The 19507-nt window shown below is 36.6% G+C and overlaps 1 protein-coding gene across 1 annotated transcript in view; it reads left to right on the top strand.

The window, feature by feature from the left end:
• Positions 1 to 19507, top strand: part of LOC117003600 (macrophage mannose receptor 1-like) — a 49005-nt gene that overhangs the window by 21914 nt on the left and 7584 nt on the right. Inside the window, exons 9-24 of the mRNA XM_033073645.1 lie at positions 918 to 1031; positions 2856 to 2971; positions 4296 to 4444; positions 5520 to 5719; positions 6337 to 6461; positions 7564 to 7651; positions 8544 to 8688; positions 9886 to 9927; positions 10051 to 10214; positions 11110 to 11177; positions 12142 to 12242; positions 12722 to 12864; positions 13567 to 13681; positions 15035 to 15204; positions 17196 to 17298; positions 18190 to 18419. Coding sequence (XP_032929536.1) covers positions 918 to 1031; positions 2856 to 2971; positions 4296 to 4444; positions 5520 to 5719; positions 6337 to 6461; positions 7564 to 7651; positions 8544 to 8688; positions 9886 to 9927; positions 10051 to 10214; positions 11110 to 11177; positions 12142 to 12242; positions 12722 to 12864; positions 13567 to 13681; positions 15035 to 15204; positions 17196 to 17298; positions 18190 to 18419 — 2073 coding nt within the window. The remainder of the gene's footprint in view (positions 1 to 917; positions 1032 to 2855; positions 2972 to 4295; positions 4445 to 5519; positions 5720 to 6336; positions 6462 to 7563; positions 7652 to 8543; positions 8689 to 9885; positions 9928 to 10050; positions 10215 to 11109; positions 11178 to 12141; positions 12243 to 12721; positions 12865 to 13566; positions 13682 to 15034; positions 15205 to 17195; positions 17299 to 18189; positions 18420 to 19507) is intronic.

Raw genomic sequence — 19507 nt, 5'->3', positions numbered from 1 at the left:
TGCAAAGGTGATTTCTCCCAGTCTGAGAACGTCAGAGATTTGGGTGATTATTTGAAGGGTTAATGAGACAGACAGGGCAGGGGATGATGTGACAGCCACCAAGGGACTTGCCTTGCAGTAAGTACAGGACAGACACAAGCACCATGTGCTCCTGACAGCTTGGAATATTTGATGCAAGTGTCTGTGTATTGCCTTGATGATTATTTTACATTTGCTGGGGGGAGGGGTGGTTTGAAAGAATAAAAGAACGGGAAAAAAAAAAGAAATTGCCACCAACTGGTATGAAATTGCAATTACGAAGGTGTAGTCTTCAAGGCACAGGTGAATGGCACACAAGTTTCCCTTAATCTCTTAATACTTCAGTTCCTCTGTCCAGCCAAAGTGCATGTAAAATATTTTGGGAACATGGTGTGATGTTCCTCACTTTCAGTACAACTCCCACTGAATGTCATTGTTCCTTCAAAGAACCTGCATTATGAGGAATAAGAATATTAATTCTAACTTTGACAAAGAACTTTTCATATCTTCAAAGTTTTGTGGAAGTATTAACTAAGGAGTGCTGTCTTCTGATGTTGTTTTTTTTTTGCTGTTAGAGCTGTATTTCTGTGGGGATAAATAATATCTCTCTTTCCTCCACGTGATTATTAAATCAGTAGTCTTTTTAAAGATGGTGTATTGTGATCACGCTCAAGGGATTGCTTTTCAGAAGAGTAGAAAATCAAAGAAAATGTAAGTCAATGGTAAATCAGCTCCAGAAAAAGTGAGATAGGAGTGACATTGGAACTAAGCATTGAACTTAGATTAAGGATTTTCTCTATTGAAAGCTAGCAAAAAATTATACATACTTCGAAGTATAAACCAGATATTTTTTTTTGAGATTAAAGCCCAGTTGACTGAGGTTCTCTTTGTATGTTCAGGATGGATTTTGGGCAGACCATTCTTGTGAGAAGAAAATTGGCTACATCTGTAAAAGGAAACCTATGTCAGATGCTCCTACAGAAGAGGAAGCTATTGACATGGGCTGCCAGAGAGTAAGTGAAGAAAAAGCTGTCTGATATGAATAAGCTGCTAAGAATGATAAAAAAAGAGAAACTGTCACCTAGGTGACAGAAAAAACCAGGAAAAGTAGGTTCTGTTTCATCATAATCTGAAGAGTTTACCTTCTCATTTCTATGGCAGATGGGCTAGGTGATCTATATGACTAAATCTAGTCTATGTCTGTCATTTGGCTCTTGATATTCCCTTTCTTTTTCCAGAACCTAAACCAAATCTCAAACCTGTTATCCCTGCAGCAGACCATTTATCCTTGATTGGCCTTCAAACTTCCCTAAAGAGTTTGCCTGTACCATCAGCTGCGTTTCAGCTCTGGCTATAGTTTTCTAACAAAATTGTTCATAGCAGGGAGGGTGTTCCTGTCTAAATACTGTTCTCAGGGCTTTGCTGTGGTTTCTGGGAGTGCTTTCTACTTTGAATAACTTATTATGAGCGACCAGGTAAAATGAATCTATTGTACCTTTTCTGAATTGTCAGCAGATCTATTGCTTACTTGCTTGCCTCCTAATGGCATAACACCTAGTAATTATAAAAAACTACTGAAATTCATTATGTCATAGGAAATCTTACGGAGTATTTATTTTCCTTGAAGAAATTGCCTTTTCTTCCAAGTCTGCTTTACACAGCTTCAGAGAAAGTCTTTGATGATTATTCCCAGTGTTTATAAAGAGTACCTGGAATCCTTACAAGTGTTGGAGAAAATTAAGGTTCCTCATGCTTATGGATATTACCATTACCTACAGAAGCAAGTGCATGCTTGTAGAAAAAGTCTCTCAAAAGTGATGAGTTGAAAACCATCAGAAGAAATGTTTTGTGAACTGTGGCTATTCACAGCAAGCTTCTCTGAGAGCATGCTCCTGGGTAAATGATATTTGCTTGACAAAACTTTAGGAGTGAGTTTTAATGTTAGCTAAGAAGAAATAAACTTGTTTGAGGTGTCATTCCCTTTCTGAAAATTCAAGCTGGAGTTTGCATTTCAAGATCAGCCTCATGATTGCATGATACCTATGTGCTGGTTACAATCCTGTTCTGAGCACAAAAGGTGCACAGCAAAGCCTCTCATCCCTTTGTGAGTAGAATGCATTGATTGATAATTTATTAGATATGGAAAATTATTTTATGAAGCAAAATTCTAAAAAGTTTTGATCCTGCCTGTTACCACTCTGACTTTTTTAGTTACAGTAATTTCACGATTATAAGCCGCACCATTTTGACTAAAATTTTGCTCCCAAACTGGAAGTGCGGCTTACATTCAGGAGCGGCTTATATATGAACAAATTTTGGAAATTTCCCAACCCGGAAGTCTGAGCCAGGAGCAGTCCCAAGCCAAGCCAGAGCCCGCCTGGCCCCGGGTGGCGGCGCAGCGGTGGCACTGCCTGGCCCCAGGGGGTGTGGTGGTGGCACCAGCTGGGCACGCCCCTTTCCCTCCTCCCAGCAGCAGCAGCGAGCAGGGCTGGGGCTGCTTCCTGGCGGCTGCCCCGAGCAGGGCCGAGCCAGTAAACCCTGTGATCCCGCGATTACTAATTGGCAGCTTTGTGAAAGTTGCACGCAGATCCTCGCTGCGAACGAAAGTGCGGCTTACAATCAGGTGCGGCTTATTTATGGACAAAGAACGAAATGTTGCCGACACCCGGACCTGTGGCTTATAATCCGGTGCGGCTTGTAATCGTGAAATTACTGTATATTTTTCCACAGTCTAGTGGTTAGGTAATAGTGGCATAAATCAGTTTTCTCTTTTGTTGGTCCCTTTCCCTTTCCGTCTCCCTTTCCCGCATGTGATCACTTCACATTTATTTTGACAGGGCTGGAAAAGACATGGTTTTTATTGTTACTTAATTGGAAATACATTTGTAACATTTGCTCAAGCAAATCAAACCTGTGGAAGTCATCAGGCTTTTTTAGCAACTGTTGAAGACAGGTAGGTAAACATTTACTTGTCTGAGGGGATCACGTGAGGATTCAACTTCTAGTGTCACCTGCATATCAGAATAAAGACTCTGATATCAGCAAAAATCTAGCTTCAGAGGACAACTATCTGTCAACACAGAACTTCTCACAGTTTTTACATGTAAGTTCAAATCCAGGAATCTGGTTTATACTGAAAGTAGGTCATAGCTGTGAAATCAGTATTGATATAGATGGTTATGTCAAAGAAAAAGTAGAACTATATCTTCCACTTCTTAGTTGTGGTGACTAACTTGAGTGAGGAATACAGAATCCAATTTTGATTATTAAATGAAGAGATATGACTCTGAATTCCTTTCAAAAGGTGGTAAAAATAAGCAAAAGGATATAATTTTCAACTATCTGGTCTTTGAATTGAGGTGCTTTTAAAAAAATAAAGTGAGAAATCAAAGTATTTAAAGTGCTTGGTACTTGAAACTCCGTCACAATGCAACCAGGGTTCACAGTGTGCAAAATTGCTGGAGAAGTAGTGCACATTACTTCATGTGAAATATAGGAAAAATATAAGGTTTAAGAAACAAAATATTTTTTCCTGTAGATGACTTGATGCTTTGTACAATCTCTTGTTTGTTTCTATATAATCAAAATAGGTGTGTTCTACTGTGAAAGCTCCAGCTATCAAAAATGCTAGCTCTAAACATAGATAGCACTGCAGCTGCTATAGAAATGTTTTCATATTAATGTGACCTTCAGAGCTTGTTAAGGGGAGTGTTTTTTTAATTTGCTCTGATTTCTTAGGAGCTGTTTATTTAAACACCACAGTGAACTATGACAGGCTTTACCTCTAAAAGGTTTGTTTGCTAAATACAACTTGTCTTACTTAATCATTGGATCTAATTTACAATGTTCCTCAGTTTTATAATTTAGTGTCATATTACTTTTGCATGTACTTTTTGTAGCTTTCTTCAGTAATGCTGAAATGCCCTTTTCAGTTTTGGATTTGTCTGAAGCAAGAAGTAATAAAATACAGGAGTACTAGAAGCTTACAAAATATAGTGGTATAAAACATAAGCATGTCAGGTTTCTTCTTTACCACCAATTTCATGTCAGTTCATGATTAGGCCATCTTATTCACTGGGCATCTGAGAAGAAAGCAAAGTATTGAAGCTTGTAAAATATCTATTTGATGATTTTGTTATATTCTTTACTAGAGAAAATCCATCCAAGCTATGGTTTCAAGAAGGTGCAGCAGTAATTCTGAGAAAATAGCAAACCTTTTACAACTTTAAAAAATAAATTTAACAATATTAATTTATCGACTGATTTCTTTTGAATAGATACGAACAAGCCTATCTGACCAGCCTGGTTGGGCTGAGAACAGAAAGATATTTTTGGATTGGGCTTTCAGATATAGAAGAAAAGGGAACCTTCAAGTGGGCTAATGGTGAATCTGTCTTATTTACACACTGGAATTCTGAAATGCCTGGTAGGTATGACTGTGCTGTTTAATGAGTCCAGGGCCCAAAATGAGTCACTCACTGCTTGAAGTATTTTCCTTAGCACTCTCTTGATGACATAATGGCCAATGACTTTCAAATACATCCAGTTGCTTTCCCCAAGAATCTGATGTGGTTGCTAAGTTCCTGCCTAGTGCCGAAATGAGTTTTTACTATGCGTTTGGGAAGAAACATTTAATTGAGATCATGTTTCTGATTTGCAACTGTTCTGGGGAAGTCAGTGCCTGTACTTCTCTGGAGGAGCAATCTCTGCAGGCCTAGTGACCCTCCTTGTGAGTCCTGCCTGTGCAGCCACATCTCATCTCACTTGTTCACTCCACCTTCTGAGCATGTGGGACCACAGCATGCATGAAGCATCTCTGAGTCTTAGACAAAATGGGATTGCAAGGTGAGACAAGAGGGACAAAATATAGCAGTGGGAGGTCATTTAATCTCTGACATGATCTCATCACAAAGAAATTTTTTTTCCTTCATGAATTAGAATCACAGAATCACAGAATGGTTTGTTTTTAAAAAAACATTTAAAGAACACCTAGTCCCCAACCCTTGCCATGGACACCTTCCACTAGACCAAGTTGTTCAAATCCTAGTCCAACCTGACCCTGAGAACTTTCATGAAGGAACTTTTCTCCAGGCAATCTATTCCAGTTACTCACTACCTTGATAATTAAAAAATTCATTCCTTATGACAAATCTGAACCTACCTTCTTTCATTTTAAAATGGTTGTCCCTTGTTCTGTCACTATAAACTCTAGTAAAAAGTCTTTCTTCATATTATAATCACTCTTTAGATAATGAGTAGTCATGATAATGTTTCCCCATAGTCTTCTTCATAGTGAACAACCCCACTCCTAAGCCTCTCTCTGTAGGAGAGGTGTTTTAGCCTTCTGATGACTTTCATGGTCCTCCCAGGGACCTGCTCTAACATTAGAAACATTTTTGACTCTGTACAACAGCTTTCTTTCTGCCAGGATAGAATATGAAATTTTCTAACTACTTAGAATGCCCTAAATACCATTTTTGTGCATTCCTGTTTGCAATCAGGAAGAAAGCCAGGCTGTGTTGCCATGAGGACTGGAATAGCAGGTGGATTATGGGATGTAATAAAATGTGAAGAAAAATCAAAGTTCATATGCAAAGTGTGGGCAGAAGGAGTGACACTTCCACCTGTTCCCACAACAACTCCTGTACCCCGGTGTCCAGAGGGCTGGGACTCCAGCAATCGTATTAGCTTCTGTTTCAAAGTAAGTATGATGCTTAGTTCTGCATTAAGGTAGTTTCTGTTTGCTTCACATACATGTGATTCACTCAGTTTGTCAGAACATAGTGCTAATAATGCCAGGGTTGAAAGTTTGATTCCTTTATGGACCATTCACTTACGAGTTGGACTTGCTGATCCTTGTGGGTCTCTTACAACTCGGAATATTTTGTGATCCAAATAATAATTGGTATATGTGTGTCCTGTTGTTTCATAATAATTGGCATATGTGTGTCCTGTTGTTTCATAACCTTTTTTCAGATTATATGTAGAAGTCTTCCTTTCTACTGAAATGCTCATGGTCTTGTTTATTCTGTTAAAGACTTGTCTTCATGTTTGACCTTCTGTTCTTAAATTCCAGTTCTGTTCAGCTTGTTGTCTGGTTGTTGCCGTGCAGTAGACACTCCCATCAGCAATGCAGTGTGCTAACTTGACTTAAAGAGTTGGTTCCAAGCCTGTGTTTCACATTCCTAAGCCTGTACTCAGAGTTTCTGTAATCCCCACAGAGTATAATTGTAAATCAATTGCTTTTGGGTAACTAATATTTCTTGATCTTGTGATCTACATGGTCTGTTTTGTCTGATGGCACAATGGTCTCTTTAGCCTTTTTCCAGAGCAGAGCACAAGAAGACATGGCTGGAATCGCAGGAGTTTTGCCGGGCCATAGGTGGGGATCTGGCCTCCATTAATGGCAAGGATGAGCAGTATGTGATATGGCGCTCCATCGCGTGAGTATCCGCGGGGTCAGCTGCTGCTCCAGCCAGCCTCCTCATCTTTCTGAAATACTTCTACTTGGGTGTATGTGTTTATTTATGTATGAACCAGTCTGCATTCCGTGTCTGTGTCAAACACACAGCAAAAACGTGGAGCTGATGAAATAGCAGTTGTGTGACTTGCAGCGATAGCCATACAAAGCTAGTCTGAAATAACACATCTCAAAAGCTAGTGCTGCAATAACATTGGCAAGATATCTAGTTAAGGCAACATTTGTCATCTGAAGTAAAGCTATTTGCTGTGGAGGAGTTGATATTATAAAATTACTACAGATGCCAGTTGTTTTCACGTACAGTTTAATAAATCTGAATAATATGCTGATTGTCTGGTCACTTTTGTGAACTAATCAAAAAGCAGAGGCAATGTCAGATTAATTTTTTTTCTTATGTAAGGAAGGTAAATAAGGTTAGTAAGTCCCTGAACTGCAAAAAACAGATGTGAGATTTCTAAACAAGATGAAAAGGTAACACTTGCTGTACGACAAGAACAAACCAGGCTCAAGGATCTTGTACATTCCTGGCTAACCAAGAAGCAAGAAACATCATGGCCCTGCAAAATGCTCTGACCGTACTAGAATCCCAGCTGTGTATTTACAGTAAGGAAGAAGTGTCAGATGCTTCATTGCCACAAATTGACTGAATATATTCAGATAAATCAGTAAAGTGTGTCTGCTTACAGAAGGTGATATTTTAAAAATGTGATTCAACTGCAGAAAGTAACTCTCTATTTGAAAACTGTAAGTGCCTTTACAGAAAAAATGAAGAATTGAGAAATGGAGCAGCAGTAGCCAGTGAACCATTATGGAAAGATATTAGGCCACTTTATGAACAGGAGTTGTGTCTGGTAATTTTCTTGATCTGTATTTCAATCTGAGTTAATGCATAGTGATAACAGCTAGAAGCAGTTGCATTTAGTTGCATTTTAATTTATTTCCATCTTAATTGTTGTTGTTTTTAACAGCATTAAGTTATCCTTAGAGAACTCTTAACTCTAGTAAATGATAGATTGTTAAAAATATTGTAATGCCCTTATTGGTATTGGTGCATTTTTTTTTAGAAACAATGGCTATTACCACCAAAATTTTTGGATGGGTTTGTATTACTTGAATCCTGACGATGGCTTTGCTTGGAGTGATGGATCTCCAGTGAGTAATTTAATATTCTGCATTTCGTGTGCTTCTTATTTATGTGTAGTGTATGTGTTTCTGTGTAATTTTGTGTTTCATCATAACCCTCTGTATCTTGCTCTCTTTAGGAAAGCTAATGAATGGCAATTTCATGGCTTGATATTTTTGACTAAAACATAATGATTTTTGATTAGAAGATACATATTGAATCAGCAAGGAAATTAAATACATGTAGACTAAAAGGATGTTCTTACAAATGCAAGAATTTTTTTGTGTAAAATAGTCCTTCTTTAGTTGTTCTTTTCTATGCTGATTATCTGAAATGGCTTACATTCCGTGGAAATGAAGACACTTTTTTAATGCCAGTTTGACTTACTGCACTTGAAACTAAGATATAAAAGTTTAAGGTATAAGGTATAAAACTAAAACTGTAGAAACAAAAGTAGTTTTGGAGATGTAGGTGTGCTTGATGGCAATTTACAGTAGAACCTGCAACTGGATTTTATATAGAAAAACTAGGATAGCAGTAATGCTTTCTGAGGCAAATGCCAACATTTTTATTGTATCTGTATAATATCCTATCTTACTCATATTGTAAATTTAATTAGTTCAATATCAAGATGTAGCATGCCCCAACAATGTTATTAAATGTATTTCACAGAATTTAGGTCCCATAAAAATGTTTATATTCTTCCAAGAGTGAACAAAACCAACTGTTACCTAAACTGCAATCCATTTGCAATCTGAAAAAAGTTTGAAATGTTAGCATTTGCACAGGAAGATTCTGGATTCCTCCTACCTAAGTTTTTAACCTGACAATAGGAACAATTTGTAGGTCTGTGCTTTGATGCTGTCTCCTCCCTCTTTTCCTTACTTTATTTCCATATAACAGAATCTACTTCTGTCATAGGTGAGGTATGAAAACTGGGGCTTTGGAGAACCAAATAATTATCAAGGAGTTGAACTTTGTACAGAGATCAGTGGTGATTCCAGCATGCTGTGGAATGACAGACACTGTGATTATCTGTATGGATGGATTTGCCAAATAAGAAAAGGTATTTCTAAGAAAGAAATAAGAAGATATTATTGGATTATTTTTACCTAAATTTAAAAAAAAAAATTCAAAATCTCTTTATAAGAATAGCTCCCTCCTCTTCCTGCCTCAGGTGCTGTTTTGTCTGCTAAGATTGTGTAGTTTCAGGATGGAGCCTGGTTTCAAGACACTTTATTTCTGCATGTACATGTTGATTACTTGCTAAATTCTCATGAGATATGTGTTTGGATGATTTTATTTACTGACGATATCAAGGCAATATTTATAATGTAGGGAACACTTCAGTTTCACTTGCAGTGCATCTATCTAAATTTGAGCCTTTTAGAAAGCGCACATTTAAGTGTTTTATTGCATTCTTATGGTGGGACACGGAGGAGCAAAATAAATATAGATTTTCTGCATTAGATTATTGACAATCACTATCAGCTCTGCCTTTTATTGATATGAGAATTTCTTAGGCATAGATTTTCTTAATAAATATTGTTATTTGTGACATTACATTTTAGTACAAAACTAATTGGTAAGCCTAAACTGAGTTTTTCTGTATAAAAAATTGTTTTCCTGAGATACTAATGATAATGTCCAAAAGCCCATCTGCATGATGCCATAGCAAAAACAAACAGGGGAATTCTTTAGTATAAAATTTTTCAATTCACTAATGACTGGTTAATTTCTTGAGATCTTTTCCAGTGAGATTTTATCTAGGGAAATTTGTTAGATCAAGGTAGAAGTTGCTCTCAACCAGAAAAAACCGGAAAGAACCTCACTATGTAGGAGTTAGGACACCACATCAGATGATAACCCAGCCTGCATTCCTGCTGCCTCTGGTTTAAGCCAGAATTCAAGTATTTGAGACCAGGGGAAAAGAGAGAGATGGACATCCAGAACAACTGAATAAACAGAGTTTGTGCTTTGGGACATAAGCTTTACTGCTTTCAATGAATAATAAAAGTACTTGATTCAGGCAAAGTTCAAGGTATCAATAATAGCCTCAGGGAGAAAGACTATAAATTTAAAATTTAATAGTATTCCAAAAAGAAGACTTTCAGGCTATTTAGTTCCTTCTACATTTCATTGTTAAATCTATTGCTAACTGTAAAAGTCAATGTCAGTATTTAAACATGCCTATCAGTCACAGTAAATGTCTTCTTTTCAGACAGAAAGTATACAATCATAATAAATATTTTTTTTCTTACAGGGGCAAGCGTGAAGCCTGAACCAACAGAATCTCCTGCTCCAGGTAGGTGTTACTGCTATTGCTCTTTGTGTGTAAGTGTGTGTTCAAAAGCATTGTTAAAATTTTATTAGGGAGGATGTCTTTTATCTCAGGAGCAGAATAGTTAACTTGGCAATTATCTTACAGAATACAGGACTACTGAGGATGGATGGATTATCCATGAAGACAAACAGTACTATTTCAGCACGGAGACTGCTCCTATGGAACAGGGTCGTGAGTTCTGCAAAAAGAACTTTGGAGATCTTTCTGTCATTGAGAGTGAAAGTGAAAGAAAGTTCCTCTGGCGATATGTAAGAAAAATCATTAATACTATGGAATAAACCATCCAAAAAAAGTGAGCATGGGCACAGATCCTTTTCACCATGGTGTCCTTTCTGCAAGTTTTGATAGTGAAATTGCAGTTACAGTAAACAAGACTAGTATAAAGAACAAACTAATGCTAATTTTTAAGGGATCTGTGGCTTCATTTTAAGAAGAAGTATTACACTGGTGAATTATGATTGTGTAGGATATCTCAAGTAGTGGATCAAAGCAGCAACTGACTTAAATGCAAAGTCATTCATGACTTTAGATCTTACCTGTTTATAAGGCCTGTAGTCTACCTAGCAGTCTCTTTTTGGTCCTCAAGTTTTCTCCTTCACTTCCTTCTTGTGAGAATATAATTATGGAGAGAGAAGAAACTGGGACATGGATTATGCCATGAGAAAGAGCTTTGAAATCCCATTTCCTATACCATTGGAATTGTTTGCTTTTTATGATGACCGAGGCCAAGTTATTTTTAATCAGGAATGTGCTTAAAAGTTCTAATTGAATTACATAGAACATTTCCTGAACTGGCTGAGGAGTGACAGTGAGAGGACACAAGGACATGCATCAATTTATATCCAAAATGTAGGAAGGGACTTGTGTTTGAAAGGAATCAGTCAGATAAAATCCACTGCAGAGACTGTGCAATAGGTGCTGATTTCAGTGGATTTCAAGTAAAATGTGGGAAGTGTCGATGCAGTTACCACACCTTTTGGCCAATGGTGAAGTTTGACTGTGGATTGTCAGCTGTGACCTGCTTTAACTTAAATGTGGTCGCTAGAGAATGTACCCAGTTCATATCCTCTGTCAGTTAGAGGTATATTACTCATCAGTAATATAATAGAGGGTATTTGTAAAATTTTAATTTTTGCATTCTAGATATTGAAAAATGGCAAAGAGGATGCATATTTCATTGGTTTACAACTGAGTGTTGACCAACGTACAAGGTACGTCATACCCAGTTTTGAGACATAATTTAAAATTGTTGTATTCCCAAGTGGCTTAATTACATCCTAATTTAGCTCTAGATTATCCAGAAGAAATGCTGTATGTTTCCTAAATAGAATTTGCTCAAAGTTAGACAAAAAAATTACACTGCAGCTAATGCATTTTGAATTTTTATTCAGGAATTCTAGTTTCCTTTATTCTGTGATTTATACTGAAAATATAAATAACTGTTCTAACTGTAAATATATAAGACTTCTGGTAAGTAAAAATGTTCTTTTTCCCCATCCTTAACTGTTGAGAACAGACTCTAATAAAGGAAAAATGAAACATATTTTCTTTTTCTAGAACGGTGATAGCTGACTGTGAGGTCAAGCCGCTTTTCTGCAGGCCTTTCTGAATGTCAGTATGCAGCACCCTATTGATTTTGACATGTGATGTGTATTCAGGCCTGGATTCAGTCCAGTCTGTGTTTGAAGTGCCTGGATAGATGCCTAGTAGTTCTCAGTTGTTATAGTCCACAGTAGCAATGAGGGACCTCCAGAGGATAGTTAGGATGTTAGGTGAGCCTCTGAGAAGGAGGGGTTTCTGCCTTGCTGGTTTTGTAGGGACCCTCAGATGAATATACTTATTATATCTGGTGCATGTGTCTGAAGGATGAACCTGGGCACTTCTGTCACTTGCAGACCACTAGAAAGATGTGTCCTGTAATTTACCTGGTTACAATTTTGTTCTTCATTGCCTAATTTACATCAATGCTCAGCTTTTTCAATGTTTGTATTTTACCTTTTATGTCTGAGCAGAGAGTAAGTTTAGTGCAATTAGTAAAGAGGCAATTTGGCCAGAAAAAGCTTGTACACTTTACTACGAGGAGCTATACTAAGCATATTGCAAAGTTACTTTTTTAGCATGGAAGAAGTTCTGTTTTATGTTATTGAAGCATTTTGTTGGATTATTTTTCTCAAGCTGGATGGATGGCACTCCAGTGGACTTTTTGGCATGGGCACCACATGAACCTAACTTTGCAAATAATGATGAAAACTGTGTAGTTATGTATAAGAATTTAGGTGAGTTTTGTATGTTCTCTCATGAATTTCGTTGTTTGTATGTTTGTGTCACAACATTTCTTTTCTTCTGAGAAGCACCTCTTCCTCATATTTATTTTTTTCTTTTGCAGAAAGTCATTGAAGTAGACCATAGTATCACTTACAGGACTTAATGATTTTGTACACTTGTGCTTATCTTTAGCCTAACATGGGGAAGATCTGATAGAGGTCTGTGGCTAGAAGTCTATGGTTGTGATTGCTGATTTATATTTTTTATTAAAATTGACCTAATGTGTCACTATGAAATAGGTAGTACCTGTTTCTACAAAGCTTTTAAGATTCTGTAATTACAGTGTGAATAAAGTGACATATTTTTCCTAGAGACAGCTTTGATCTTATCTTTAAACTAAAAGCACTGTACGTGGGGATGAGTGAAAATTATTTCTATTAACAAATTTGAGATGTGGTGTCATACAGTTCCCCATTTATCTTACACCCAGGATTTTGGAATGATATAAACTGTGGCTATCCAAATCCCTACATATGTGAAAGGCACAACAGTTCCATTAATTCCACTGTTCCTCCAACAACAATTTCAACTCCAAGAGGATGTCGTCCAACTTGGCTTTCTTTTCGTAATAAGGTACCATAACAAATACAGTCCATGCTGGATGTTTGGCAAAGCATTTAAATAGAAAAAAAAAAAGATAATTATTTAGTCAGAATGTTCCTTACTAAAACAAAATATTGTTACTTTTTTGCAGAGAGTTGTGAAACAAGCATGCTTTTCTTTGTTTGTCCATCCATTGTTTTGCAGGAAAAGTGCATTTCTGGTGCTTCTAATGAAGAAAATTCAGTTGTAGATGATGAAAGACAATTAGCTAGTCAGCTCTTCAGATCTTTTGATATACATTAAGTCAGAATTCCTAAAGTATTGATATCTTGATCTTGGTGTTTTGTAACCATAATGGTTTTTACTGACTGTATTTTGTTTTCCTTAACTTTATTAATATGGTATGTATTGTAGAATAAAATTAATAATCAGGCATACTAAGATCAGTTATGCATAACTTAGCTCTATTAACTGTCTATAGAAAAGCCAGGATTTGGTTATTTTCTAGGGATTTCAGGTCAAATCTAATTGTTGGGCAAAACACTTTAATGAGACTTCTAGTTTTATATAGAACCAGGACCAACAAAAAAGCTCATTTAAAGTTGAACGTATTTTTTCAGATAAATGCATTATTTTACTGCTTTTTCTCCATCCTGCTCTGTTTAAAATGATAAGTATCTTTTGAGGGATATTGGAGTAAAATAATATATAGAGAATTTGTTCATATTTTAGTGTTACAAAATATTTGGATCTACAGAAGAGGAACGTGTTACTTGGCATGCTGCACGAACAGCTTGCATGAATTTAGGAGGAAACCTGGCCTCGATCCCTAATGAACAAGTGCAAGGTACTGTGCACAGTTTTGTAGCAACTAGATGAGATGACATTTAATCCTTACAGGCTGGCTGGGGTTTTTGTCTGAATAGAAACAGATTTGAATAATGATCGCACATCTGATTTTTGTTCCAAAACAAATAATTTTTAGAAATCTACAAGTCTTCACTTGAATCTACCAAATTTTAGTGTTGGCTCAGATATATATATGTGTGTATATTGTCCTGGCAGCCAAAGTAGTGTTTTTTTCCTGCTTGCGCATGATTCCAGCTGGACCCTGCAATTTCCATTCCAAACAAACTGTTTTCACTAGGTGGCATAAACTTGCTGCATGGCTTTCCTATTAAATCAAGCAGAGCACCTTAAGGATGAGAACTTGCTTTTGAGCAACTTGAAAACAGGCTTGAGTGCTCATACACATACCCAGAGCTCATCACACAGATGTGCCACTCTTTTCTCTAGAGGAGCTTATTGTAATGAACCTAGGAGCTGCATCCGTGCTTCAGGGAGATGAGTAGGGGAAAACTACCTCATTCTTGAATAAACAAGGCACATGTCCAACGACCTTGATAGATGTTAGATTGACTTTGATAGATCTTTTTTAGGCATACTGTTTTATCCTACATGTGAATGTGATGAAAAACAGATGCTGCAAAACACATACTGAATGCGAACTGAAGAGAGTGCACTGAAAACTCAACCCTTGTAAAACAATGGTCTGAAGTCTGAATAATTAAATAGTTTTAATTTAAACTGCTGATAAGAGCTTAGTACTAATTACGTTTTCCGCTTGTGAAGAGTTGAAGAATCCATTTTTTAAACAGTCATAGTCTTACCCTACTAATTTCTGCAGTACATATTTCAGATGGTTAGTTCATGCACAGGACTTGAATTCTGGGTAAGAGAGAAATGAGCAATGGAGCTGTTAGCACAAAACTATTATCACTGCAGGCAGATACACAAATGGCAGGGGCTCAATGGTGCTGTTGTCACTGGGGGGCAGCCACTCTTGTGGGGTTATCAAAAATGTGTGTGATATCCGTGGCTGTTAATGTCTTGAAATAGGATTCAAAAGTGTCTTGGGACATTGTAAAAACCTCTCCTGTCATGTTTTTTGGGGTTCATTCCAGTACCAGCTTAGATACTTAGATGAAGTATTTTGTCCAAAGCCACAGTTATATATCTAGTTCCCTGTTCATCAAACTCAACATTAATCCCCTTTTCATCTCACCTGCTTGTGTTACCAGCAGTGGAGTGTTATGTATTTCAGAAAAAGTATTTGATATCACCAATCTCAGTGAGAACATTCCAACTGTCCTATATCAAAATTATTCTTCTTTTTCTTTGCATTTTTATTTTATTCTAGCTTTCCTCACCTTCCATTTGAAAGATTTTGCCACTGAGACATGGATTGGATTAAATGATATAAATCATGAAATGAGGTTCCTCTGGACAGATGGAACAGGAGTTTACTTTACAAACTGGGCCAAAGGCTTCCCATCAGGACACATGGATTTATATGCTTATAGTGGCCAGGTAAATAGCAATTACAAATTGTTCACTGAAATTTGATTTTATAGAATCATAGAATCATTTAGGCTGGAAAAGGCTTCTAAGATTGTTTAGTTCAATTGTTAATACAGCATTGCCTAGGTCACCACTAAACCATGCTGCATCTACACATCTTTTTTTAAATACCTCCAGGGATAGTGACTTAAACACGTTTCCCTGGGCGGCCTGTTCCAATGCCTGAAAACTCTTTTGCTGATGAAATTTCTCCTAATATCCAATCTAGTTGTGTCAATTTCTTAGCACAACTTTGGGCCATTTCCTCTTGTCCTATCACTTGTTGTACTGTGGAAAAGAGACCAATACCCACCTTGCCTAAGATTGAATTAATGCATTTGTGGTGATTTTAGGTATGTTGCTGCTTGACTTATGGACGTTGAATATAAATCCAGGTAGAGTGAATGGTTTCTATCCCCTGTGCAGTTGCTGTATCAGCTGGTGACAGGATCCGTGGAGTGCTCCTACAAAGACTCTGTGCTTGTAAAGGCTGCACAGCTTTTGTGTTCAGCCTGTGTTCTCCCATGGGCTGTGTTAAGTTGGCACAGGTTCTCCTGCCCCATGGCACTTTCCCAAAAGCACAACAATGAGAACATCCTCCCAGTCTTCTGGTGACAGCTGTGCTGGAACTTGGCAGGTTTCCCAGCTGGCATGTAGTTTACAAGGGGCCATTTACAAACATTCCCCTGAAACAGGTGTCTTGTATTTAAGCAAATAAGCAAATTGTACCAGTCACAGTTGCAGAAAGGACATGAACCCATAAAAAGACAGCCATTCAAATTTTTACAAGGAAAAAAAGGCCCCAAACTACCAGAAAATCACTTTCTCTATTTCTCTGTCGAATAAACTGATCCGAGAGGTAGCAGAGTTCTTTTCTCTCTGATCATGTGTGTGTCGATAGATCTGGAGCTACAGCACTTTATAGTGCTAACTCTATTTCTCTTGAATGGCATTTTTAATCGAGAAATTTTATTTTTATGTATAATATCCTTTTCTGTGTCTTTGAAAGTAGAACCTGTGAGCTTCTTATCTCTAAGGGAAGAAAAAAATTACATAGAATTTGGAGTTCTAAAGGAAAATACTTAATAAATGCCACTTCTCAAAGAAAAAATATATGACTTTCTTTTTTTAAATTAATTAATAGGATTTTAAAGAAGTCTTATGTGATAACTTATGAAGACCCTTTTTCATAAATTTGAGATTTAAGTTTACCCGATTTTAGCAAAAAAAATGTAACCATAGTAAAAATTACTATACAACTATTCAGTCTGCAAGATTTAAATCCCAATGCTTTCTACCCACAAATGAAGTAATTATCTGAACATCTTCTCATGGACAGAAAAAAAGCAAACAAGTAAACAGAATAAAATTAGTATAAACGTTTCATTGCACAAAGCCACTTCTAACCCTGCAGATTTTTGCACAAATCACTATTTATTCAATATGTGCTAATCTAATTTCTAGCTATTGTGTCCATGTCACAGAAGCTGTAATGTCATAGTAAGGGTGGTCCTGACAACAGTGGCTGCCTTTGGGCAGGAGCTGTTCTAACTTTGGTGTGTGTACTATTACAGCTTGAAAAAAGAAATTGTTGCATTGCACTTTAAGGGTTCTGTTTTATTTCTGGGCAAAGTTGTCCAGTCTTTTCTACAATGATTGATCTAATTTCTCCTTAAATTGCCTATGACTCTTCTCCATGCTGTATGTCTGAGGACTGAGAATTTCTCTGGTCTTTTTTCTCACCCCAATGTAGTGCAATAGAAAGTAACAAAGAAATTTGTGAAGAGGAATAGAACTTGCACATCACTTGTGGAACTTAAAACTTGTGCTCTTATATGTTGCAAAGATATGAGAGTAGAATTACAGCATTACTTGTGTCTGAAGATGTAAATGGGAGACAAAAGTTTAATATTTGCTCTTTCTAGCTATTTTAAACTAATGTTGTACCTCTTTGCCTCGAGGCTGATTGTGTTGCCATGAAAAACAAACCTGTTAAGGAAGCAGGGAAGTGGGCTGATCAGAGTTGTGATAACAGCAGAGGATATATATGCCAAATTAATGCAGGTACTTCTCTTTTTAGTCAAAAACCAAACTTTTTAAAAAAAGATGATTTTATTTTTTTGCCAGAGAATTGCTTATGTATGTGTATTTAAACATAATTTTGCTTCCAATAAAGATAAATGCACAAATTGTTCTTCAGGCAGGAACAAAAGGGTCAAATAGTCAAATGTACCAGAAGTCCGGTTAGTCACCGCTCTCATCTGACCCTTCCCAGCAAGTGCTGTGTTGCTATTTTCCTGAGCTGGAATTTGCATCTGCATCTTTGTGTCTAGTATGACCCTTGATATGACATTTGGTCCCTAGTTTTTTTAATTTTATGAGCATACTGGCTTTCAAAACATGTTATAGAAAATACTGGTTTGTACATGTAGCCTGAGCTGTCTGGGGTGAGACTGTAACTCATCTGCACTGAATTTGAGCAAAATCACCTCCAAAAAAATAGATTAAAGTATTTAAATCTGGCATCTGTTTAAGTATCTGGGTTATTTTTAAGGACTGCTCTGTTGAGAACATTTTATTTCTTGGGAAAAAAATTCTTGGGAAACCAAATAGTTTTTGCACACCATTTCATTTGATGAAATAAGATTTAATGACAAAAGTTATGACCTAATCCTAAGTAATTTCAGTGATACTGTTCTTGATGATTACAGAGAATGCTCCTTTACCCTTTGTCAGAAGTTGCTTTATGCAACTCTTTTCCTTTTTACAGCTTTGTAATCGAATTTTACTACTGATGCTGGCTTAAAGCATAGTGCATCTAGCCCATGCTGATTATAAATCAGGGAATATGAAATAAAGAAGGAAGACTTTTGTTTAGCTCTATTTCCAACCACAGTGAAATCATACTCCACTTTTGAACAAGGATGTGGGTCTTTTTCATCCTTTGTTTTACAGATGCAGAATTTCTGTCTTCTACAACTTCCTCCCTATCCAACATTATCCGTTATGGGAATAGTAGTTACTTGTTCACCCATACCAAAATGACATGGGAGGATGCAAGGAAGAACTGCAAACAAAATCAATTTGACCTTTCCAGTGTCTTAGACCCCTACAGTCATTCGTTCCTTTGGCTGAAGATATTAAAGTATGGGGTGCCTGTGTGGATTGGTCTTAACAGCAATGTGGTAAGAACATTTAACTAATTGCATGATACTGCTTCTCTTATGGAGATATCAGGAGCTGAAAAGTCTTATCATCTCTCTTTACTTTAGTTCATTTGTTAATACCTTGGGCCTAAGTACTTCTTTGTGCTGTCCCAGGAATCCATCCTCTTCTGTTAATCTGATTATTGTCCGTACCTTCACACTTTTTCTATTATATTCCACTCTATGCGCTTCCAAATAAGCATTTTAGGCTAGCATCTTGGAATATCTCTTTATATATATTAGCTATAAATGTGATATATATGTGATATAAAATTATCATATTTTAGAATTTGCTAAAGAAAACCTCTATTTTCATAATGATACCTAATTTTGAGAAATATAAGAAGGTGAATATTTTATCGATATGAATATTTTAACTATGAATATATGAATATGAAACTATGAAACTGTGAATATTATGACATTTTTGAGGATAGATAGAAAAATAAATAATTAGTTTATCTAGTGTAATTTTATTTGTCTCCCCCTTCTCTGTTGTTTGGTGTTTTAATACCTTCTGTGTACTTAAATACAGTATTTTTTTTTTTTTCTTGGCACAGACACTTGTCCCACACACTCCATTTGGCTGAGCAAATGAAAAAAAACAACAAATATATGAACATGAAACACCACTTCCCAAAAATCTAAAGATACCTCTAACATTAATCACCAGGGTGAATCGCTGAGTTAACCAGCTTTGGTGGGAAATGATTACAGTTCTAAATGCATTTCAAGTTAAAGTAATCTATGTGTCTTGAAACATCTGGGGAAACAGCTAGTCCAAAAATTAGTCATCAGAATTTCACTCCTACTCCCATAAATTATTTTAAATTAAATTGTTTTTAGTCCCAAATTAAAGGTATTGTTAAGTTTAAAATTAACTCAATGTCACTTTTCATTCCCTTTCACTGAAAAGTACTTATTGCATTACTGTATTTCTCAATTAATATCTGTTTGTCCCAACAAAAATTTCAAAGTTTGAGCCATTTGTATTTGTTATTTGTTTCTAAGAAAAACCCCAATCTTCTTAGCACAAAGTGCTACATAGACAGAGTAAACTGACAGAG

Source organism: Catharus ustulatus, chromosome 1 (genome assembly GCF_009819885.2).
Source record: "Catharus ustulatus isolate bCatUst1 chromosome 1, bCatUst1.pri.v2, whole genome shotgun sequence".
Classification (NCBI taxonomy): domain Eukaryota; kingdom Metazoa; phylum Chordata; class Aves; order Passeriformes; family Turdidae; genus Catharus; species Catharus ustulatus.
This window is presented reverse-complemented; position numbering and strand designations above follow the sequence as displayed.